We start from the raw sequence: 20,894 nt of genomic DNA, 5'->3' as shown, positions 1-20,894 counted from the left end.
CCGGCCGACCCTTCGTCAGGCGTTGAGGCGTTGAAGTGCCGAGCTGCAAGATGTTCATGTTGATCGTTGATGTCGAGCATGCCTACACGAAACAAGACATCTCTCAGGCTGTCCACGATATCCTGAAGAACATGGTTTAATCCAAAGTCGTGGCGACTGAGGTTTCACCTGTCCTCTTGTGCTCAAAGTGGCCTTTGATGTCTGAAATGTTTGCCATTCACGTCTCCAGGAACAGCAAGATGCCTATAAATAGCAGTATCATCTGTGTGTTGATAGTGCTATCAGTGAAGTCAGACTGTGATTGTGTGACATTTCTAGCAGTTCAAGCTGGCCGGGTTTGCAAACAGAGGGTCGGTTAGATGCTGGGTAAGGGCAGAAGTACACAGCAGAACAGTAATGTACATAATATGTATGTGAAGGGAAAGAATGTCTGCATGCCGACATGGTGATACTAGCGAATACATGGGCGCTGTACCACAAGGTGAGCATGCTACCTGTTTCTTTATCTCCCAATTTTGATCGTTCCATTCATTGAGAATAGGTTGAATGACCGAGTACCTTGTATGGGAGATATGGAATGAACACCGATTGCCTCAATGCCTCAATGCCTCAGACGCTACCTACCGTTTGTGTGTTTTGGACGAATCTGAATGATTCGATTCATGTTCGTCAAGACATGGCGTTTGGAGAAAAGAGGCGACTGAAGATCCCGAGACGTGTGAGGCTGGTGTCCGTCTTTTCCGACGAAACGTGAACAGTGAATGGAAGAGATCGTGGATATCGTTCTCAATGGGGAGTTTATATATCCTTGAAGAGCGAGGTGGTTGACCATGTCCAAGTATGTAGAAGCCCCAGAAGCATCGAACATGTCCAGAATCCGAGAGAAGACAAGGCTGGCCAGTGCCCCTTTGATTGAATTGACTGATTGGCCAGACAGCTCAAGCTACAGTGCTGCACAGCTCCACTGAAGCACCTCCACTGCTAGAATGGACCCGGACCCGGACCCCAGAATGACGGTGCCCCTCGGTCAGGGGCAGTCAGTCAGTCAGTCAGGCCCGACCATTACCCCGCCGCATGGTGGTCACAGCTCGGACAGCCAGCCTTACTGCCCCTGCTGTCCGCCCAAATGGAGCCGAGTCAGTTTTCTAGAGCTTTCCAAACAAAACTCCCCAACTTGCGACTCTTCCTTATTTTTGTTTTTCTTCTCCGGCGAACCTCGCCCATTTCATCTTGACACTTTTAGTTCTTGTTCTCCCCGATTGACGACAGCAACGACCATTGATACCCTAACTATCATTTGCTTGTGTTTTTCAAGGTAAGACCGCAATTCCTCTCCTTTTCCGTCATCCCTCTGCTCTCCTTCACCTCTCACGCATTGCACTGCATGGGCACGCCATTGCGCCGACACCGCGACACACTACGGCTTCTATGATGATTGTTCAGCTGGCACCAGTCATAGGGTGACTTGTACTCCCTCCCTTGATGACAAACGCTGCGGTCTACCAGGACCATCTCTGATCTAGCCTTTACGACACCATTCCTGCGCACATTAATAATGACGTTGTTTGCCAAAGCATTGCGCTAACCAGGGGTTCACAGATTTCATTTATCTAATTCTTAGTACTTTGTTTCCCCTAAACAAACCGCAACCGTCAAAATGGTTTTGCACAACCCCAACAACTGGCACTGGGTCAACAAGGATGCCACCTCGTGGGCCAAGCAGTGGTTTGAGGACAACCTCACCAAGCTTGAGGCCAAGGAGGGAGATGTGACTGCCAAGATTAGCAAGGTTATTAGCATGGATGGAGATGTCGATGTTGCGCAGCGCAAGGGCAAGGTGATCACCATTTTTGATGTCAAGTTAACCCTGGAGTACACAGGTACGTTGTTCCGTAATAGAATAGAGCCATCATTGCACTTGAATCCTCCTTCATTTTTTGCCTAAATAGACCTGCCACTGCACCCATTGCTTGGAAGTGAAAAACAAGGATCGCGGGCTAAAAACTCGGTTTCGCATGTAGGCTCCACTGCCACCGACGACAATGTTTCGGGCACCATTACCGTTCCCGAGGTGTCTCATGAGTTGGACGAGGACGAGTTCGTTTTCGATATTGATATCTACTCGGATGCCAACGAGAAGAGGCCCGTCAAGGACCTTGTGCGCAACAAGCTTGTTCCCCAGCTCCGTAAGGAGTTCTTGAAGCTCTCCCCGGCGCTCATCGCTGAGCACGGCAAGGACATCCAGCATGCTCCCGGTTCCAACCCCTCGAGCGGCTTCTCCACCCCCAAGTTCGTGCCTCAGCCTGCCTCCTCGAGCGCCCGCGCTGTCACCACCACTTCCTCCTCCTCCTCATCCTCGGCGATCAACACGACGACAGTTGTAGACTCGGCTGAGTTCCGCACAAGCGCAGACGAGCTCTACGCTACATTCACTGACCCCGGCCGTCTCGCCGCTTTCACCCGCGCCCCTCCCAAGGTGTTTGAGGGTGCCAAGCCGGGCGGCAAGTTCGTGCTCTTTGACGGAAACGTTTCGGGCGAGTACGTCGAGCTCCAGGAGCCCACCAAGATTGTCCAGAAGTGGCGTCTTGAGCAGTGGCCCCAGGGTCACTACTCGACCCTGAAGATCGAGTTCGACCAGAACGACGTTGACAAGGTCACTGTTATGCGCGTCGAGTGGACTGGCGTCCCCGTCGGCCAGGAGGAGATTGTCAAGAACAACTGGAATGAGTACTACGTCCGCAGCATCAAGAGGACTTTTGGGTAAGTTTAGGATTTCCTCACTAGTCTTTTTACAATGTACAACGCACTAACATGGTATCTCCCACAGCTTCGGAACTATCCTCTAAACCGGGAGTACAGAATCATAACAACACACACTTCAAATGAATGGGACCAAATGAATGACACGGCGTTTGTGGCGAAGCGAGTGGTTTGTGGGCAGGTTGATCGAATGGTTGGTTGGAACTGGCATCAATGGCATTTTAGAGCAACTTTGGTGAACAAATGCAAAAATAATTCAGCATTCCTCAATGGGCATATCCGCCAGCGACGACGACGAACGAAGCCGATTAGAACAGGCAGAGTGGCTCAGCGATCGGCGGCAACGACAGCGAACATACGTGTCGTCACGGTATAACGAGACAAGTAGCGACAATCGAACTTGCATTTGCGAGTTGCACTTTTGTGTTTTCCTTGTTCAAGGACGGTGGTGAAAACTCTGGGTGAAAAACACAACGGCAAGGTTGCCAGCGATGCGCTTCGGCGTGTCATTTGACATTCATGATCATTTCTCCCCCGTTGACATGGATGCAAGCTCTGGCATAGATTGATACTTTGTTTGACCCATTGCTGGGCACCCACGTTGAGAGATCGTTCCGATCTCAAAGATGGGTGGGAATCAGTGGAGGTTACAGTTCTTTGGCAATGCTGTTTTGTCATGAAGAGGATGGGGTCTCCGGCATGTGAGGTTTGTGAAGTTTGATAACCTCGAAAGTCTGCCCTGAATGGACTTTCACAGTACGTGTACCCCTCAGCTACCGCAAGTACTGAGTCGTAAGACATTTATGAAAGGCGTTAGCTAGGAAGATGGGAAAAGCCCATTGGACTCATTTCTCACAATCTGGTTGTGCACATGCTCCATGGTATTCTCCAAAAGTACCATGTTTAGTATATTTGGGTACAAGCGCTAGGTAGCCGAGCGAATATACTACTTTTAGCAGCAAAGACCATTTCCGAGCCTATGCAGTAGATTTCTTTCCAGATCGTTACATCACGCCCTTTGGCGGACACGCCTGTGGGCTAATACGCCCTTGAACCAACATGGACGCCCTTTGGCCAACACGTCCTTATATCCGTTGCTTCAGGTACTGTTCTAGTTTCGGTACAGTAAAAGCGGCAGTAGTTTTCATTACTTGATGTCAATATACAAAAAGCTTGGAACCACAGGTTGACCTGACTCGCCAACTTGCACATGAACAACACAGCAACCGAGAAACTTACTGTCTACCAACACCAACAACACCAAGATGGCGCCCAACTACAAGATCGCTCTCATTCAGTTTCAACCAAAGGTATGCGGCGATGTAGGAGTTTATTCGATGGCTGAAGTCTGAATTGGGAATATCAGTGATATCATCAAGCCACCTTCCGCCGTCTTTACTCAACCCAACCTTTTTCTTATCACCATGCGTGAATTATATCACCAAACCACAATCCTCCAAGACTACAGATCTACAGCTGTGCAACCTACACACAACATGGCCACTGACTCATTGTAAACAATTCTAGGATGTCGCCGTCGAGGAAAACTTCCAAAAGGCAGAATCCTACATCCGCAAGGCGGCCTTGGGAGGTGCCCACCTTGCCGTCCTGCCCGAGTACCATCTAACATCCTGGTGTCCGGAGCACCCGTCCTTCGTGGCCGCGTGCGCCGAATCCTCGGCCGACAACAGCTACCTGGCTCGGTACCAAGCCCTAGCACGTGAGCTTAACATCAACATCGTGCCGGGAACCATTTGCGAGGTCCATCCTGCTTCTTCTTCTTCTTCTTTTCAGGGCAAGGAACCGCCAAGTGACGATGGCGACAGCGGCAAGCAAGAACCCGCCACCTGGAAGGGGCAGCCCATCGAAATCCGCAACATGGCCTACTGGATCTCCGCCTCCACCGGCGACCTGGCCGGTTCCTATCAAAAGATGAACCTCTGGCATCCCGAACGGCCGCACCTCACGGCGGGGGACATCAAGCGACACCGGCCCCACCGGGCCTTTGATACTCCCTTTTTGAAGCCCGGCCCCAACGGGACCCAAGTTCCCATCCGCGCGGGCCTCCTCATCTGCTGGGACCTCGCCTTTCCCGAAGGCTTCCGCGCCCTGATTGCCGACGGCGCTGATATGATTATTGTCCCGTCCTACTGGTGGGTGACGGCGGTGGACGAGAATTCAGCCAAGATCAGCCGCGATGCGGAAAAGATCTTTTTGGGGAGCGTGTGTGTGACGAGGGCGTGTGAGAACACGGCGGCGATTGTGTTTTGTAATGCGGGCGGCATGAGCCAGGTTGCGCTGCCGCTCAAGGGGGTGTTGCCGCCGGTCGGGGAAGAGTGGGATGGAAGGAAGGGAATGATGGGCGCGGAGACGGAGGAGATGCAGATTGTGGATGTCGACTTTGAGGTGTTGAGGGTGGCGGAGGAGGATTACAAGGTTCGGATGGATATGGGTGGGAAGGGGTGGCATTATGATTATACGCTTTGGAGGGATGGCCCCAAGGAGTAAGGAGAAGGGCGGGTAGTAATGATAGCTGGAGGGAAGGGTGTTTGTGTGCAACCCGCTTGATGATGATGATGGAATGTCGCCTACTCCATATTATTGGTGTCTCGAGTGAGTCGCCGTGAAGGACCATCCGAAGCATCTGCGTTTGCACTTTGCAGTCTTGTTGCCCTACGTCATTCAAGCTCCTTCATCCCATTATTGTCCTTTCACATCTCAGCCTCGTCAAATTCCCATTGTCAATTTCCATGTTTTGCGTCCAACATAGGCTGGGATGCCTTATCATGCAGTACGGCCACAATGGCGGCCAAGTTGGAAGGCGGGCGAGTATCACAATCACACACTCATCTCAAGCCGTTTGAAACGCCGGGTTGCACAACTGGAAGGGTTCACCATGTTGATGTGGAAGATAAGGACAAGCACGTGCTTGGTAAAAGTCGGAAGTTACGATTGTACGTGTAGGTACTGTATTCGGGTGAATGGTATGGGGCGGGTCGATGTGGAAGGAGGTACGGGGCAGTCACGAGCCTCAACAGCTTCGTTCCCTCCTCCCTTTTCCGTCTTTCTCCTCGCACCACAACGAAGCAAACCCAGGAGATTCCTATCCGAGGTCGGGTGTTTCTTCAGAACTCAGCGCCCAAACCAGGACATGATCGAGACCAAGTCAGGTGCTCGTCGAAACTGACTGTCGGCCTTTCGTCCAGACTTAACCCTCCCCTCCACTCTACATTATCTCGTCGTATTTCGGCGCAAGTCGAATCAACGTCCGTTTTGCGGAGGAGATACGTATCACCGAGGGACCGAAAACTCCGGCTCGTTAGGTCATTCTACTTACCGCTGCCTCCTTAAACATTTGGAAAGCAAAAGGTGCGTCCAAACCCCAACGCACAACCAACGCGGAAGCCCCTTGCAATATCCAGCTTCCATCATCGCTATCGCATTACACCCTGGCAATCAAACTCGGGTCGTTACTGAAAGAAACGTCAAACAGTTGTAGAAAGAAAAGGCCGTGTCTCTCATTGTCGGCCTACTATCTTCTGCCTCTTGTTTGCGCACATCAAACCACACATCTGCCAGCAACAGTGTCACAACTCTGATCTGCCAACAACGTGCCAGCACAGCGTGTCAGCAACGGAGTCACAAACTCTCGTGGACATCAAGCGTGAGCCCCATTGCTCCGACCACAAGCAAGAGGCGACATAAACCTGATTTCTCCGACGTTTAAACTCCTACTCCGCGACACAACCCACCTCTACCCTTCCACCTTCTTTGCGACTGGATCGCGACTACTTTGAACTCACCACTTCATCACTTCCCCTTCCAAATACAACCATGGTCAGAGAAGAGGTTTTCAACGTCGAGGATAACCCGTACAGTCGGGTTACTCCTGAGCACCTGCCCGAGTGTCTCAACTCCAAGACAAAGCAGCTTGAGCTAGCCAAGGCTATGGCCAACGTCTTCAGCGAGCAGGGCGCCAAAGCTACAGATGCCACCTTCTGCAGGCACCAGGGAGTTGACAGCAAGACTGTCTTTGTGTCTATGAACGAGGGGTCCGACATCGTCATCCAGTTCCGCCTCCGCTCTCTCGACACCACCCCATTTGAGCGCGCCAGAAGCTGCCCCGGGTTCGACCAATACGTTCCCAACATCCGGCTCGTAGCCGTCATCACTGACCCCAGGGACTTGGCCAAGAAATCCTGGATCTACGCATCAAACCGCATTGTTGGCCAAACCTGGACCCAGGTTGTCCAGGAGCAGGGCGTTCATATCCTCCCCAAGCTCTGCAACTCGCTCGGCCGCGTGCTGGCCAAGGGATACATCCAAGACAAAAGCCACGAAGCCGTCGTCAGAAAAGTCCTCCCCTTTCTGATTCCTTTCTTGTTCACCCTCGAGCCGGAAATGAAGCCCTACAGATCCCTGGCCATGGAGATATTGCGTCACCAGGACAAGATCAGCGAACTTCCTCTGTTCATGGCCCATGCCGACCTTTGGGCTGGTAACCTCATCGTCGACCCCGATACCCACGAGGTTATGGGCATCGTTGACTGGGAGGATTCGTTCCCTCTGCCCTTTGGCATCGGCCTACACCGCATTCAGATGGTCGCCGGCGAGGACTTCAACTCGAACTGGCAGATCCCCAACAACTTTGAGGAGTCTGAGAGAGCATTCTGGGCCGGAATCATGGAGGGAAGCCCCGATCACCGCCAAAATGAGTTTCAGGAGAAAGCCCACATTATCGACCTTGCTGTCAAGATGGGCGCTCTGACGGCCGGGTTCGTCTACCAATACGACGACAAGGGACACCTGACTCTCAAGCGCGATAGTGAGACTGGCAGTCCTCTCGTCAACGGCACTCTGCCCTTCTTGTTGAGTTATGAGATTCCTTTTCGCCGCGGAAGCGAGAAGGGGCCGTATCCCGAAGAGTTCGAGTGGCCATTTGAGGGAGACGAACAGCGCCAGTACAAGTGGATTTGCGAATTGCACGAGGTAGGCCGTCCCCTTTCCGTCAAGCCTTCTGTGTAAGGCTATGACACTTTCAACTTCTTGGGAGTCTGGATCAGTCATACTGCATCATCTGTGGGTATGAATCGCAGGAGTTGGGCGAGGCAGGCAATCTGTTCGACTGGGGTATCTCGGACAAGGTGTTAGGTGAGATGGATCTCGGAGCATATTGGGGTTTGCTATTCCTGGCTTTCTATCTCATCGCATGTATTATCTTTTGGCTTGGCTCTCCTCGCCCGGGACACAGTCGATGTTGCATTCAGACATACCCGTCATCCAGCAGACATATGGGACTCGATGACTTATCTAGGGCCCAGACTCGAGGATTTGCTGGTCAAGCCTCTTCCCTTCGTGGTGCCCACTGTATTTGCGCAGGCACTTGACTTCTCAGTTATACTAATGCAGTGTCTTAGCCCACCACCATCTCCAATTTCTGAACTTTCCAAGTCTTTCTCTTATTACGTGATGATGCAGCCCTGCAGGACTCCTGCCCTGCACATGCACCTCTGCCATCTTTCAACCCTCTCAGCTCCCCCAACCCTCTCCCGCCCGCTTAAGTAACCCTCAATCCCTACAGGTAGGTACATATAGAAGGGAGGATGACCATATAAATAACAAAGTTCGATTAGCTCAGTTGGTAGAGCGTTGCAGGTATATGAAAATGTATCTACAAAGGCCAGGAGTTCAACTCTCCTATCGGACAATGTCCTGGTACTTTCATCCGGCTGTATCCCAGCTTGGATGGAAATGCCGGGAAGTTTTTTGGGGGGGGATTTCTTTCTTTGTGTTTTCACTTTTTTTTTTACTGATTCCCCGCTGATTGTAATTTTGTTTGTTTGTTATTTCATCTTCTTTTTGAGAAAGGAACATGACGATTGAGTGATCAGTGTAGACGACCTCATGAAGATGCACGCTCGTCTTCCAAGTTCTGCGCGCCTGGTGCCAACGAACGTCTTGTTCATTGCACCCAAACCACCTACCGAGTTACCCTAATAAATGATGAAAGGAGTAAGATTAAGAGAAAACAAACCAGCTTATTCAGCAAATACAAGTTACTACCTATAGGAAAAGTATTCACCACTGTATCGTGGGCAGCAGAGCTCCGAGGAAGAAGTTGTTGAGGCAAGGCCGCCAGGTTTCAACCCGATTGACAAGCTTCCCGAACTTTTTCACTCTTGCTCCAAATCATGAAAGCACTTTGGCTGATCCAAACCCTTGTCATAATCGCACGCAATGAACAGATAAAGGATTGCTATTAACAATAGATCACAGTGTCGTCGGTGAAGTTCGGGCATTTCATTCAACCAACCCTAACCCGAACTCGAGAATGTTGACACCCCTTTTCCCAATCCTGTCAGGCGCCATTCATGATCAAGACCCCCGCTCGTACAGCGCTGGACTACCTACTACAGTGCCTTCAGGCGCTTCTTCTGCTTCGTTTTTCCATTCACCACGAACAACGCAAGCCTCGAAATTCATGATTGGCTACACCAATGTCCAATGCTAGGTGTTCAACGCCAACAAACCAACCTAAAGCCCATGTCAGGATTATCTACAGCCACCTATATCGTTGATCAAACAGTTGTCCATTAGCGGTTTTTTAGAGCGTAATAGTGGGTTCGGTCTGCAGGCCAGAACAGCGAGATGGATGCAGCGATGGTGGCATTCGCTCCTCTTCCTCACCTTGATTCAGCCGAACACCGTCAACATTGAGCACTCCATGTAAAAAAAACACCAACAAATCATTTTTCCGTCTCTCCCACAAGCCCACGTCGATGGAGTCACTCGCCCAGAACTTGGACCACCTAACCATCACATCCCACCCCTCCTCATCCTCCTCCTCCTCCTCCTCCTCTTCCTCCGTCCCAGCATGGATCCAGGCATGCTTCGCCGAAAGAGCAGCGGACGCCAAAGCCGCCGCGATCAACAACCATGCCCCTCCTCAACAAGAAGAAGAAGAAGCAGGACATGACCAAATGGATCTCGACATCGTCGACCCAGTAGTTCTCCCCAGAAAAACAGTCCTCCAATCCTCCTCCTCCTCCTCCTCCACCCCTTCCGACCGCTTCACCCAAGCAGTCTGGGGCCGCGTCTTCAACCACCGCCGCGATTACTCCCTCACCCCCCACGTGCGCGCTGTCGTCCATCCGCGCACCACGGCCGAAGTCATCGCCGTAGTTGAGTACGCCAAGGCCACAGGCAAGCGCGTGAGTGTGCGTAGCGGGGGTCATAGTTGGGCGGCGTGGAGCGTAAGGGGGGATGCTATTTTGGTGGATTTATGCGAGCTGGAACTGCCGGACACGCTTAAGATAGAATGGTTCGGGCATCATGGAAAGTACGGGTGTACGGAGAGAGTGATGGATGATTCGGCTGAAAGGGGACCGGCGGAGGCGTGTGTTTGGTATGATGAAGAGTCCCAGGTGGTGGCGTGTCCGCCGTCGATGACGGGGCAGGAACTGAATGACTTTTTGGTGTGGATGGGAGGAGGAGGAAGCGGGAAGGGGAGGAGGATGTTTGCGGGCGGGCATTGTCCTGATGTTGGGTTGGGAGGGTTTTTGTTGCAAGGGGGGATGGGGTGGAATTGTAAGGTGAGTTTTTTTTTGAGATGGGATGTGGGTGAGTACCTCTATGATGCTGACATGAAGCTTGATAACACCACATACAGAACTGGGGATGGGCATGTGAATCCGTCATCAGCATGGAAGTCGTGACAGCCGATGGCCAACACCTTCTCATCAACAAAGACTCCCACCCCGATCTCTTTTGGGCAGCGCGAGGAGCCGGCCCCGGATTCCCAGCCATCGTCACTCGTCTCTACCTTCGTACACGGCCACTTCTGGAGATGTACCACAGCCTGTACTTCTACCCTGTCTCACTCTTCAAGAAAGTCCTGCAATGGGCAATCAACGTGTGTTTTTCCCCCTCCCCTTCCCTTCCCTTCCCTTACCTTCCCTTCCCTTCCTCATGTCGTCTCTTTACCTCTACCACCTACTTTCATCTAGCTTACTCACCCACCCCTGCCCGTCCATCCAGATCGCACCAACCTGCGACCCAGGCATGGAAATCGTCTGCGTCTCCTCCCACCTCCGCACTTCCACCTCCAAAAACCCATACGACCCGAACCCAGCAAAGGACTCAGACTACGACCCGGAACCCACCATCCTCGCCTCCTTCACCCTCTTCACCACCTCCCGCTCCGCCGCCCTCGCCGCCCTGCAACCCATCCACGACCTGCACCCGCCCGGCACCAAACACCTGGTCTTCTGCCAACCGACCTCCCTCACGCAAGAGTACAAACAGCAACTGTTGGCCAGCCCGTGGGGACATAGGTATTGCTGTGATAACGCTTATATTTCTAATGATTTGTCTTCTTCTTCTGGGACCCCGGCCTCCTCATCCGGCTTAGGAGCACACGGCATGGAGGCTACGGAGGAATCTATATCAGTCCCTGACGTCCTCGAAAAAGCTTTCACGACTTTACCAACGGTCAAATCTTCTGCTCTCTGGTTCTCCATGAACCCCCGGTCCCGTCGCCCGCTTCTAGATCCTCAGGGAGAACCAATGGCTCTCTCGATGCAAAGTGATCACTACTTTGCTGTGTATACCGTCTGGTCTGATGAAGAAGATGACGAGCGGTGTACGGGGTGGGTTAGGGATGTCTTCAAAGGGGTGGAGAAGTATGCTGTGGGGAGTTACCTGGGGGATGCGGACTTTAGGGTGAGGAGGGCGAGGTTTTGGAGTGATGAGTGTGCGCGGAAATTGAGGGAGGTTAGGAGGAAGTGGGATCCGGAGGGAAGAATGGGGGGTTTTTGTGAGGAGAGGGAGGGGGATGAGGAGGTTTTGGGGAATGGAGGTGGGTGGGTTTGAGTAATAACTTGTACAGTAGAGAGGTAAGGAAGAGTTGGAAATCATCGATTCTGATATCTAATCTGGAGGTAACCAGATGGTAACTACGTAAGTAGCATGTAGGCATCTCTGAAATCCCCCAAGGGCTACGAGCCTACCAAAAATGCATCAGCGAAATAATCTAAGGCGTCTGTGAAGCAGATGAAGGCATTTTCGCCTGAGAAATATGCCCATCTGCGAATAAAAAGGGGTATCGACCAGCCCAACGCCTCCCCCAACACCACCCATGCATTTCGCCCTCGAGTAGAGACATTGCAAGCCCACCTGAACTCCTTCAATTCCGTCCTCCAACGCCTCATCAAAATGGAGTTAGGCCTAAACCGAATCCACCATCTCAATATCGCTATCCCCTTCATACCCACTATCCCGACCCTCCATATCTTGATCCCCGTTCTCATCATCATCCTCATCAATCGTCATCAACTCCCCATTCCCACTTTCACTACCTCTACTTCTCCCAAGCAGACCACCACCACCATGACCATCATCCTCGCCATCCTCATCAACGTTCGTCAAATCTACACTCTCCCTATCACTTGCACCTCCCAACAGCCTCGGAGTCTGCCTTACAAACAGCTCCGATCCTGAACTCCCTGATCCCGAACTCCCTGAAGATCTATACCGTAAGCGTATTCTGTAACTAGACGCCGACCCCGCTCGACTTCCATTCCCATTTCTCTCAATAACCAACGACCCAGACCTGGAAACCGACCTCGAAAGAGATCTAGAAAGCGACCTCGACATGGAAAAAGACATAGAACCCCTCCTCGACGAAGAAGCAACTGCACTAGCGGACTCCAGAGCAGCTGCGTTGTTAGGAGGTAAGTACCTCGCCGCTGACGACGCTGGTTGGATGTTAAGCAACGAAGCGAAGCTTTGGGGATCTCTGGGTATCGAATTACTTCTGGAACTAAGTCCTGAAGAAGTTTCAAGGCGTCCAAGGTTGGCTGGGACGGAGAAGCCTCTATCCAGGAGACCGGAAGTCATGGAGCCCATGGGCGTGAGGGAATGGAGGCGGGCTGGGACGGATGCCGTCACGCTGGGGCCTCCTTCTGAGGGGTGGGGGGTTGGGCTAGGCTCTTGTTGTTGGGGTTGGTGTCGTTGGCTAACGAAGAGGCTATCGTCGTCTGAATCGGATTCTGAATCCGATGAGAGTTCGATCATCATACTGGCGGCCCTTTCGGTAGTAATTCTGGGTGGTAAGTCGGTTTCTGTGTTGGGACCGGGGGTGGATTCCGAATCACCAAGATCAATAGCGTCGGTAATGGAGCTTCCTGCGGCACTCATAGCCGGACCTCCACCCCCATGATGCGGTCCACTAGAAGAACTTGAGCTCGAACTCGAAGAACTTGAGCTTGAACTCGAAGAACTTGAGCTTGAAGAACTTGAGCTCGAAGAACTTGAGTTTCGCGAAGTCGAAGAGTGCCCCTGTCTTGGCCCACTGCTCGCACTCATATGCGACGGAATATTGGCATGAACCCCACCGAGGAGCTGGTCATACGACCATGTGCCAGCATTATCATTGTAAAAGCTTCTGACGAGCCTCCAATCTGCCTGGCCGGGGTTCCAATGGTCATTGTCGCCGAAAAGAGGCTCCAGGTTCTCTAATCTTGAGCTCTCCCGACGGCTGGGAACTTTCTGCATAGTGGTGGTATTCGTAACGTCGTCGACGAATGACCAGTCCGCCACTGGCTCACGGATAACGGTCCTGGATGTAGATGCAATGGCCTTATACAAGTCATAAAAGCGAATCCATTCCAGACCACGGAGGGCATAAATAAAATCCATTCCTTGAATGCAGCGGAGGGCGCGATGCTTGCGCTGGTTAGGCTGGCCAGCGGTTTGGCGAACCATAAAGTCCTGGATTCTTGAATTTTCATACCGACGACGGGTATATGTCTTCTCGCTTTCATTGACGAAAATAACGAGACTTTTGAGACGATGACAGTCCAAGAGAAAGCTGAGAGGGGAGGTGCGGCGCGAAACAGAAGGAACGGTCAGGTATTGATTTCCCATCAGTGTAATCTCAAGGTGCTGTAAGCGGCTAACACGGGCCGGACCGATCCCTTGACAGAACCGTGAAAATTCGCCCAAGCTGGAGAAAGCGAAGGAATTAAGGCCGTAGAAGCAGTGGATGCCAATGAAGAAGAATCGACGGCATACAAGAAGGACACGGAGCAGAGAATTAGGGTTTTGCCCGCTGTCGGTGATGTTACAGCGCCGCTCCCCCCAAAAAAAGACATTTTTGAGACCACTTCGGTTTCTGAGGGCCGCTTCTTCTGGAAAGTCCTCGTTTGGGACGAAGGGGTCGAGTCGGGAAATAACGTGGATAAGTTTGCCCTTTTTGAATAACCAGAGTTGGAAGATCCTGGCCTGGACTTCGGCCGGGAGGGCATTAAAGTTAAACCTTCCGTTGTTGACAGGACCAGATGGATCTGGCATGGCTGCTTCTCCTTCCTCTGGCGTAACAAACTTGATATTTGGATGCACCCAGTTGATTCGCACGCTCATATTCTCCTCCTTATTGCATTGTTTCCATACTGTTGTCCATGGCGGTTGTCTGGTTGCAATATGTTGGCGTAGCATTTCTGGCCAGGTCTAGTTGATGTCAGTACTTCTCCAGTGCCCAAAATCACTTTGCTATTACATACCACTTGTGTGTGCTTTGCTTTTTTCGCCTTTAACCTATTAACCTCTCTCCTGAGGTCAGCTGCTTCTTCTCGGGCTCGATCCCTCTCCCTTCGGAGAGTGTCGTTAAGTCCAACAAGAATGACACGAGCATGGGCACATTGCGTGTTCGTGCAGGGCCCTTCTTCATTTGGCTCGTCTCCATTGAGAGTGGGTGGTGGCGTAAGGTCGTCCATGGTCTGTGATCCCCTGGATGTCTCGATGTGAAAGAGAGACGGATGCCTCAGATCAGATCCGATGGCCACGAAGTGTTCAGGTTTGGCACTCGCTGTAGTTGTGTGAAGACGGATGGCGTGTGAACAGTGAGTTCAAGGAGATATGATGTTTTGAGGGAATTTGGATGTCCGGCGAAGGAAAGGATGATAGAAAAGGAAGGATATGAGAGAAGATAACAGCAGAGGCTGAGGCCGTTATCGAACCGGCGTACCTGAGGCTGAGGATATCGTTGAGGGCCAGGAGAAGAAGATTGTAACCGGAAGAAGAGAAGGAGAGGCCTTCTTATAGTGGGAGAACCATGAGCTGCGGGAGGTGTACGAGTGTTGACGGAGAGTAGAGGAATGGATGGCAATTGGCACCCGCCCCGGAGGTAGAGATGGAAGCCGAGGCGATGTATCGGATGAGTCTGTTGGTATCGAGAGGGATGATAATACAAGGACACCAAGTGGATGAGTGGAGGTGAGGAAGTACTGAAGATTGGGATTTGTTTCTGATGGTTCTGGTGGTGAAACAAGCAGGTAGTCTGCTGGGCACTGACTCGGCGGAGGAGAGACTGCTAGAAGATGGCGATAGCGTCAAATCGGCGGAAACATGGTCTGTGGATGCAAATAGCAGTTCAACCAAGATATCTTGAACAAGGCCCTCCTCGAACTGAGGCATCTTGGCTTGGAACCTCAAGAACATGGTCCCCTTCAAGCAGGACAAGTTCAGTCCCATATTGTGAACTGTTTGCTCGAGTGACCTCGATACGAGTAGATGGTCCCATCAGGAAGTCTCACTTGGCCAGGATATGCGAAGGTCGGAGGAATGAGGTGTACTGAATTCAGACGAAAAGGATACGGCAAGATATATCGTGGCCAGGGCGAAAGCGAAGCGTCTGTTTACTATGGCGAAGGCAAACACGGCCGGGGAGACGGTGATGGTCATAGGTGATATCCTCCTGATGTTGCGAGTGAGGTCATTGCTGACTCGGGTTTCCCGGCATGTGATGGCACAGTACTGGAGGCAGATCCTCAATTGTGAGCAAGCACTCTTCCGTCTACTGATCATCACATTTAGAACCTCGGAAGAACTCGTGATACCAATGACCATTGCAATAATCACATTGGTTATTCTAGTACGATCAATGTCGATGAAGATAAATCCGCATCTGTCGGTTGTCGTTGAAGAGTGCAGGTCATACTCGGAAGTGTCCCGCCTGTTGCGTCGACGGCCGGTAGCAAACTCCGCGTACACTGTTTCGCAAGTCCCGGCATCGGCAAGCGGGCAAATGTCCAGACGGCAGACCTTGGACCTTGTAAGCCGCAAGCCCAGATTCCCCAATAACTCTCGTACCCGTTCCGCCCTGTGCATGGCCACGCAAGCGATATGGTGTGCGGGAGCCTGAAAACACTTTAGATGCGCGGTATATGGTAGGTTGTAGGTTCTCGAATGTTGCAGCTGGTCTCGAGTTCAACTTCAGACTTGGGCGACTGAGCTTTTTCTGACTTTCTGTGGTCTTTCGAATCCGCCCTCCCTTCCCAAACCGTGCTTCCACTGGTTTCGGATCCTCTCAGTCATCTGATCTGGGATTTCGCACATCAGGCTTGGTCTTTGTCGATGCCATCGCCCTCAATGGTATTGGTCGGATCCGACCTTATTCCATCCCAAACCTTTTCCCCCCCCCCTTCTCCTGCTCAACCTGAGCAATTGTCGCGGTTCCAAACCCCGTCTTCCTTGACTTCCCAAACCCATGGCTAAACAGACAGAACTCCCATAACGCCTTTCTTCCAAGTTCAACCCAGCAATAATACAGTCTTTCTTTCTTGTACACCCGCATACGGTGCGGTCATGGCACGGTTGACCTTGCACATTTTACTTGTCCTCCTCCCCTTCCTGAAACTCCTTGGGCAAGTCCATACCCACCCTCTTAGCCGTCAGTCTGACCCTTGTCTCCTCGTCCATGCCCATGCCGGGGTTGTAACGCTCCAGCAAAGTGACGTATTCCCGCTGCGCCTGAAGATAGGCAAGGAGCTGCTCGGCTTCGGCGACGGAGGGTTGGTGAACGGGGGTGCTAGCGCCGGCGGAGGCGGGGGAGGCGGCGGAAGAGACAAAGTCGCGGAGGCGCTGGTGGAGGGGAGCGCGCGGGGTGGTGAGCAGGGGTCGGGGAGGAAGCTCGCGAAGGAGGGCGCGGTAGAGATGGAGGATGTTAGTCTTTGCGGCAGACATGTTGGCGTTCGCTTGATTCGGTTGGGTGACGATGTGGTGGTGACGGGTGGTGGTTGGGTTGAGAGGGAGGTAGGAAATAGGAGAGTTTGCGACGGCAGAACGCGGACGGGTGTGGACTGGAAGAGGACGCGACGAGGTGCGATGGCGGATCGAAGATGAGGTCAGTTTGGACTTCGACTGGCGCTCCAGAAAATGTCCCGAGCTTCCAAGAGAGCTTCATCCGACTTCACCCATAACCCTAACCCCTGGTATTAAACAGCTTATCGGAAAGAGAATCGGTCCCCGCGGCAGGCAAGATGGTGTTATCGGGAGTTAGCATGGCATACCTTATCAATTACAGAAAGAAAGTCGAATTGGAAATCTGCGACTCTCTCTTCCCATCACTGCTGTCTTGTTGCGCCAGACAAGATCCTGATTACCTCAGTTGTCGGCAACATACTCCGCCATGACATACCAAAGGACAATGGCCAGTATTTTGGCCATGCCTCCCAACCTGAGGTCCGTAGTCCTCCGACAACTCGCAGCCTCCCGACCCGTCACAGTTGCTGCCCCGATCTCTTCCATCCGTCTCTTCAGCTCCACGACAGCGAACCCAGCACGACATCGCCCGGCGGCACGATCCACGTCGCGATCTCAACCTACACAACTGGGGAAGCCCCAGGGAAAACCAACGGAGAAACCCAAAGCGAAGCAACCGGAAAACCACAAAGCCAAACAACCAGAGAAGCCCAAAGCCAAGCAACCAGGGAAACTTAAAGCCGAGCAACCGGAGACATCCAAAGAGAAACAAGTAGAGAAACCCAAAGAAACACCCAAAAAGATCAAAAAGACCGGGCCAGTCGAAAAAGCGCCATCATCCTTCTCCTTCCTCCCACCCCCCTCCAACGACCCCAACCAGCGCGCCCTCCCGGCCCCGGCCCCGACCGCCAACTCCCTCTTCGCCGCCACGCACATTTTCACCTGCCAGAAACCCTACTTCATGTACGCCGCTCCTCGCTTCCTCAACTTCCCCGTCAACACGCACGTGCCCGAAGTGTGCATCCTGGGCCGCTCCAACGTGGGCAAGTCCACCTTGATCAACGCTTTATCGGGCGCCGCTGGCGCCGCCGCCGGTCGCGCCCACGGTCTCGAAGCGCGCCGGGCCGGACGGGCCATCACGTCCGCGCACGCGGGCAGCACCAAGACGATGAACGCGTACGGGTTTGGCCCGCCACCGAAAGTGGCGCCGCCCAAGAAGGAGGCGGAGCCGGAGGCTGGGGAGTCACATGCGATCAAGTCGCGGTCGGAGAAGAGGGAGGAGAAGAACAAGTTCAACAAGGAAAGGAAACCGACGAATCAGCTGATATTGGTGGACATGCCCGGTTATGGGTTCAACTCGCAGGCGGAGTGGGGCAAGGAGATTACCAAGTATTTGGAGAAGAGGAAGATGCTTAAGGGCGCCGTGGTGCTGATCGATTCGGTGGCGGGGGTCAAGAAGGATGATAGGACAGTGTTGGGTATGTTGAGGGATGCCGGTGTCAGGACGACGGTGATCTTGACCAAGGCGGATAAGATTGACTCGATGGAAGAGTATCGCCAGGGGACAGGAAAGGAGAGGAAGGAGGGATCGATTGGGGACATGTGTGTCAAGGTGTGGGAGGAGTTGAGAAAGATTGAGGAGGAGAGTTTGACGTGGGTGGAGGGTAAGGGGTGGGAGAGGGAGCTGTGGGTGACAGGCGCGGGTGACCCGAGGAATGCCGGATTGGGCATTGCAGGCGCACGATTGGCGATTGCAAAGATGGCTGGTCTGGTTAGAGACGAGCGGGCGCTGGCAGATGAGGAGGCACCGGAGCTGGGTAGTGTGGTGACGAAGTCAGCGCCGGCGGTCAGCAAGATTATACCATTTGACCAGATCGTATGGGCAACGCCGCATCAGGGGACAACAGGATCTAAGGGGGGCCGGGAGAAAGCGTCGTTCTAGGTGGACGATCTGATGTCCGCTTGGAAGTCACTGTATTATTTATGTACCATTTGAAGCAATGCCAATAGACTTGATACCCCTTGGAACATGTAAATATGAAAATCATCACCAAACTCCTTCCTTATTTAGCCCGAAGACAAAGCGAAAAACACATTTTGGTCTCTATACTATGTTAGCATCTATCTGCTCTCAACACGTCTATGGGTATCTCGAACTTCAAAACACCACTCAAGAACTCCGTCTCCTATTTCTCCCTCTCTCCCTCCCAAACTCTCGCTCGTCAACAGGACTCCTACCCTTTGACTCCTTGAACATGAAATACGGCAAGAAGACATCGACAAGATTATCCCAAAACCCAATATCATAGAGATTTTCCACATCTTTCAACCTCCAAACGGCCTCCCACTCTCCCTCGCCCGGCAACCGATGACTCGACCTAGGGGGCTTTCCATCCTCCGTCCTCACCATAATCTGTTCCGCCTCAACCGGCCACCTCGTCCACGCCGGCTCGACCTTGAGGTCTTTCTCCCTGCTTCCATCGGCCGCCATCCGCCGCTTATACACCCCGCCCTCATCCATCTCCGCTTGCCAATCCTGCCACTTCATACTCTCATTCGTCGTCGTCCCACAATAAACCAGCCACAAATGGTATCCCAGCAACCCCCAAACCAACGGCGTGGTCAGCAGCGCCAACAAGGTAACGCCGCCCATGGCCACTCCCGACTGCAATCCCCAGCTCCAGAGGAGCAACCACCGATGGAAATCCAGGTCGCCGCTATTCCATGCTTGAGTGGAAGTCCACCACGGCATCAACGTCCAGTAGGGGAACCTCGCCTGGATCTTGGCCCGGATAATTACTAACCCCAGAACCCCGCCGTAAAGGGTGAGGATGGCCGTGCTGAGCAGCAACAAAATGAACCACCGCTGGTTGTTGGCCCCCACGCAGTTATTGATGAAGATACAGTGGTGGTCCATCCTCCCGACGCACTTCTTGCAGATGCTGCAGTGCTTCGACCTCGCGGGTTTGAGGAGGTGGCACGTCTCGCAGCTCGTGCCGGGGTGGAAGAGGGTGAAGTCGTAAGGGTAGCGGGCCATTTCGCGGACATGAGTCTTGGCGTTTATGACACCCGGGTCGGTGTAGGCGGAGAGGTAGAGGAAGATATAGGGACATAGGATGGCGATGGTACCGAAGAATTTGTGGGTGAAGGAGAAGTGAGGCCAGGCGACGGGTAGGTAGAGGTATTCGCCAACGGAAAGCAAGAGGAAGAAGAAGATGAGGATGGTCGGGTGTTGATCGTACCAGAGGTGGCGGCCGAGGCGGGTGAGAGAGGTGGTCAGGCGCCCGTTGGTCAAGGTGCGGTCGACGGTGAGGATGCCATTGGGGAGGTGAATCCAGATGAGGCGGTGGAGGAAGGAGATGGGGGTGTTTCTGTTTATCACAGAGTTAGCAACTATGATCATGATCGAGGAGTTGGACAAGAGGATGGTTGATGTACCGTAGTGCAGGTAGTCTGCCGAAAAAGGCCACAAAGGTCATGAATGAGATGCCCAGGATGACGGCGGCGATGATTGCGATGGTGCCCATGGTGTCGAGTCCCCGTTTTTTCCTTCACTTTTGATCCGGGAGGTGAGAATCATAATACAAGTTGGTAATTATGGATGAGTCTTGCCCAAATCGATCAGGTCTAAAGGTGGAGGGTGATGTTTCCAGTTCAGTTGGTAAAGGTCAAGTTGGGTCTCTTTCTCTTTGTTGTGAGGCCGCGGGTGTCTCGGCCAGCGAACACCCCTGTCAACATACAGCTGTTCTCAGGAGGGGCAAACCGAGAGGAATGAACTGGGAATCACCAAGGAAAGACTTTATGAACAGAATAAAAAAGATAGCAAGAATCAGAAGTAAGAAGAGGAGGATATGGGGGGAATCATTGGGACAATGGAGTGACAAACGCAAAGACCGATGGACCGAGTGAAGGTCAGGCAGCTCTGTGCCTTGGCAGCTCGGACCACCTCAGTCGTCGTCGATGCCAAGACCGACATTCTGTTGTTTTGGATGCCCCGAGGGGGAGATTTATTTGAGATTTAGAGCCCCGTAGGGTTAGGGTCAGAGCCCTGTTTGTCCCCCTGTCTTGTCCCCGTGAGAGCGCGACGAAGGGTC

The 20,894-nt window shown here is 52.7% G+C and overlaps 8 protein-coding genes and 1 non-coding gene across 9 annotated transcripts; 6 read left to right on the top strand and 3 right to left on the bottom strand.

The window, feature by feature from the left end:
• Nucleotides 1-1,156: 1,156 nt before the first annotated feature.
• Nucleotides 1,157-3,720, top strand: NCU04087 (Aha1 domain-containing protein). Its single transcript, XM_950990.2, has 4 exons — nucleotides 1,157-1,315; nucleotides 1,600-1,880; nucleotides 2,022-2,760; nucleotides 2,828-3,720. The coding sequence occupies exons 2-4, from the start codon at nucleotides 1,658-1,660 to the stop codon at nucleotides 2,844-2,846; spliced, it is 981 nt and encodes a 326-aa protein (XP_956083.1). The 5' UTR covers nucleotides 1,157-1,315; nucleotides 1,600-1,657; the 3' UTR covers nucleotides 2,847-3,720.
• A 274-nt stretch (nucleotides 3,721-3,994) lies between these two features.
• NCU04086 (hydrolase) lies at nucleotides 3,995-5,268 on the top strand (the record flags this gene model as incomplete). Its single annotated transcript, XM_950989.2, has 2 exons — nucleotides 3,995-4,070; nucleotides 4,288-5,268. The coding sequence occupies exons 1-2, from the start codon at nucleotides 4,026-4,028 to the stop codon at nucleotides 5,266-5,268; spliced, it is 1,026 nt and encodes a 341-aa protein (XP_956082.1). The 5' UTR covers nucleotides 3,995-4,025.
• Nucleotides 5,269-6,559: 1,291 nt separating this feature from the next.
• NCU04085 (hypothetical protein) lies at nucleotides 6,560-8,197 on the top strand. The gene has a single exon (XM_950988.2). It carries the CDS (start codon nucleotides 6,595-6,597, stop codon nucleotides 7,783-7,785), a length of 1,191 nt encoding a protein of 396 aa, XP_956081.2. The 5' UTR covers nucleotides 6,560-6,594; the 3' UTR covers nucleotides 7,786-8,197.
• A 186-nt stretch (nucleotides 8,198-8,383) lies between these two features.
• NCU15388 lies at nucleotides 8,384-8,467 on the top strand. Its single transcript has one exon. It is a non-coding gene; the product is annotated as a tRNA-Tyr (tRNA).
• A 950-nt stretch (nucleotides 8,468-9,417) lies between these two features.
• Nucleotides 9,418-11,868, top strand: NCU04084 (FAD binding oxidoreductase). Its single transcript, XM_950987.3, has 4 exons — nucleotides 9,418-10,352; nucleotides 10,430-10,672; nucleotides 10,798-11,729; nucleotides 11,809-11,868. The coding sequence occupies exons 1-3, from the start codon at nucleotides 9,540-9,542 to the stop codon at nucleotides 11,629-11,631; spliced, it is 1,890 nt and encodes a 629-aa protein (XP_956080.3). The 5' UTR covers nucleotides 9,418-9,539; the 3' UTR covers nucleotides 11,632-11,729; nucleotides 11,809-11,868.
• On the bottom strand, nucleotides 11,769-15,224 carry NCU04083 (hypothetical protein). The gene is made up of 2 exons (XM_950986.3): nucleotides 14,322-15,224; nucleotides 11,769-14,268 (listed from the first exon to the last, which is right to left on the bottom strand). The coding sequence occupies exons 1-2, from the start codon at nucleotides 14,532-14,534 to the stop codon at nucleotides 11,986-11,988; spliced, it is 2,496 nt and encodes an 831-aa protein (XP_956079.3). The 5' UTR covers nucleotides 14,535-15,224; the 3' UTR covers nucleotides 11,769-11,985.
• Nucleotides 15,225-16,428: 1,204 nt separating this feature from the next.
• Nucleotides 16,429-16,782, bottom strand: NCU04082 (hypothetical protein; the record flags this gene model as incomplete). Its single annotated transcript, XM_950985.1, has 1 exon — nucleotides 16,429-16,782. One exon carries the CDS (start codon nucleotides 16,780-16,782, stop codon nucleotides 16,429-16,431), a length of 354 nt encoding a protein of 117 aa, XP_956078.1.
• A 367-nt stretch (nucleotides 16,783-17,149) lies between these two features.
• Nucleotides 17,150-18,825, top strand: NCU04081 (GTP binding protein). The gene has a single exon (XM_950984.2). It carries the CDS (start codon nucleotides 17,228-17,230, stop codon nucleotides 18,740-18,742), a length of 1,515 nt encoding a protein of 504 aa, XP_956077.2. The 5' UTR covers nucleotides 17,150-17,227; the 3' UTR covers nucleotides 18,743-18,825.
• NCU04080 (palmitoyltransferase SWF1) lies at nucleotides 18,822-20,772 on the bottom strand. The gene is made up of 2 exons (XM_950983.2): nucleotides 20,239-20,772; nucleotides 18,822-20,171 (listed from the first exon to the last, which is right to left on the bottom strand). Exons 1-2 carry the CDS (start codon nucleotides 20,325-20,327, stop codon nucleotides 18,971-18,973), a joined length of 1,290 nt encoding a protein of 429 aa, XP_956076.1. The 5' UTR covers nucleotides 20,328-20,772; the 3' UTR covers nucleotides 18,822-18,970.
• Between the last annotated feature and the right edge of the window lie 122 nt (nucleotides 20,773-20,894).

This window comes from Neurospora crassa, linkage group VI (assembly GCF_000182925.2).
Source record: "Neurospora crassa OR74A linkage group VI, whole genome shotgun sequence".
Classification (NCBI taxonomy): domain Eukaryota; kingdom Fungi; phylum Ascomycota; class Sordariomycetes; order Sordariales; family Sordariaceae; genus Neurospora; species Neurospora crassa.
This window is presented reverse-complemented; position numbering and strand designations above follow the sequence as displayed.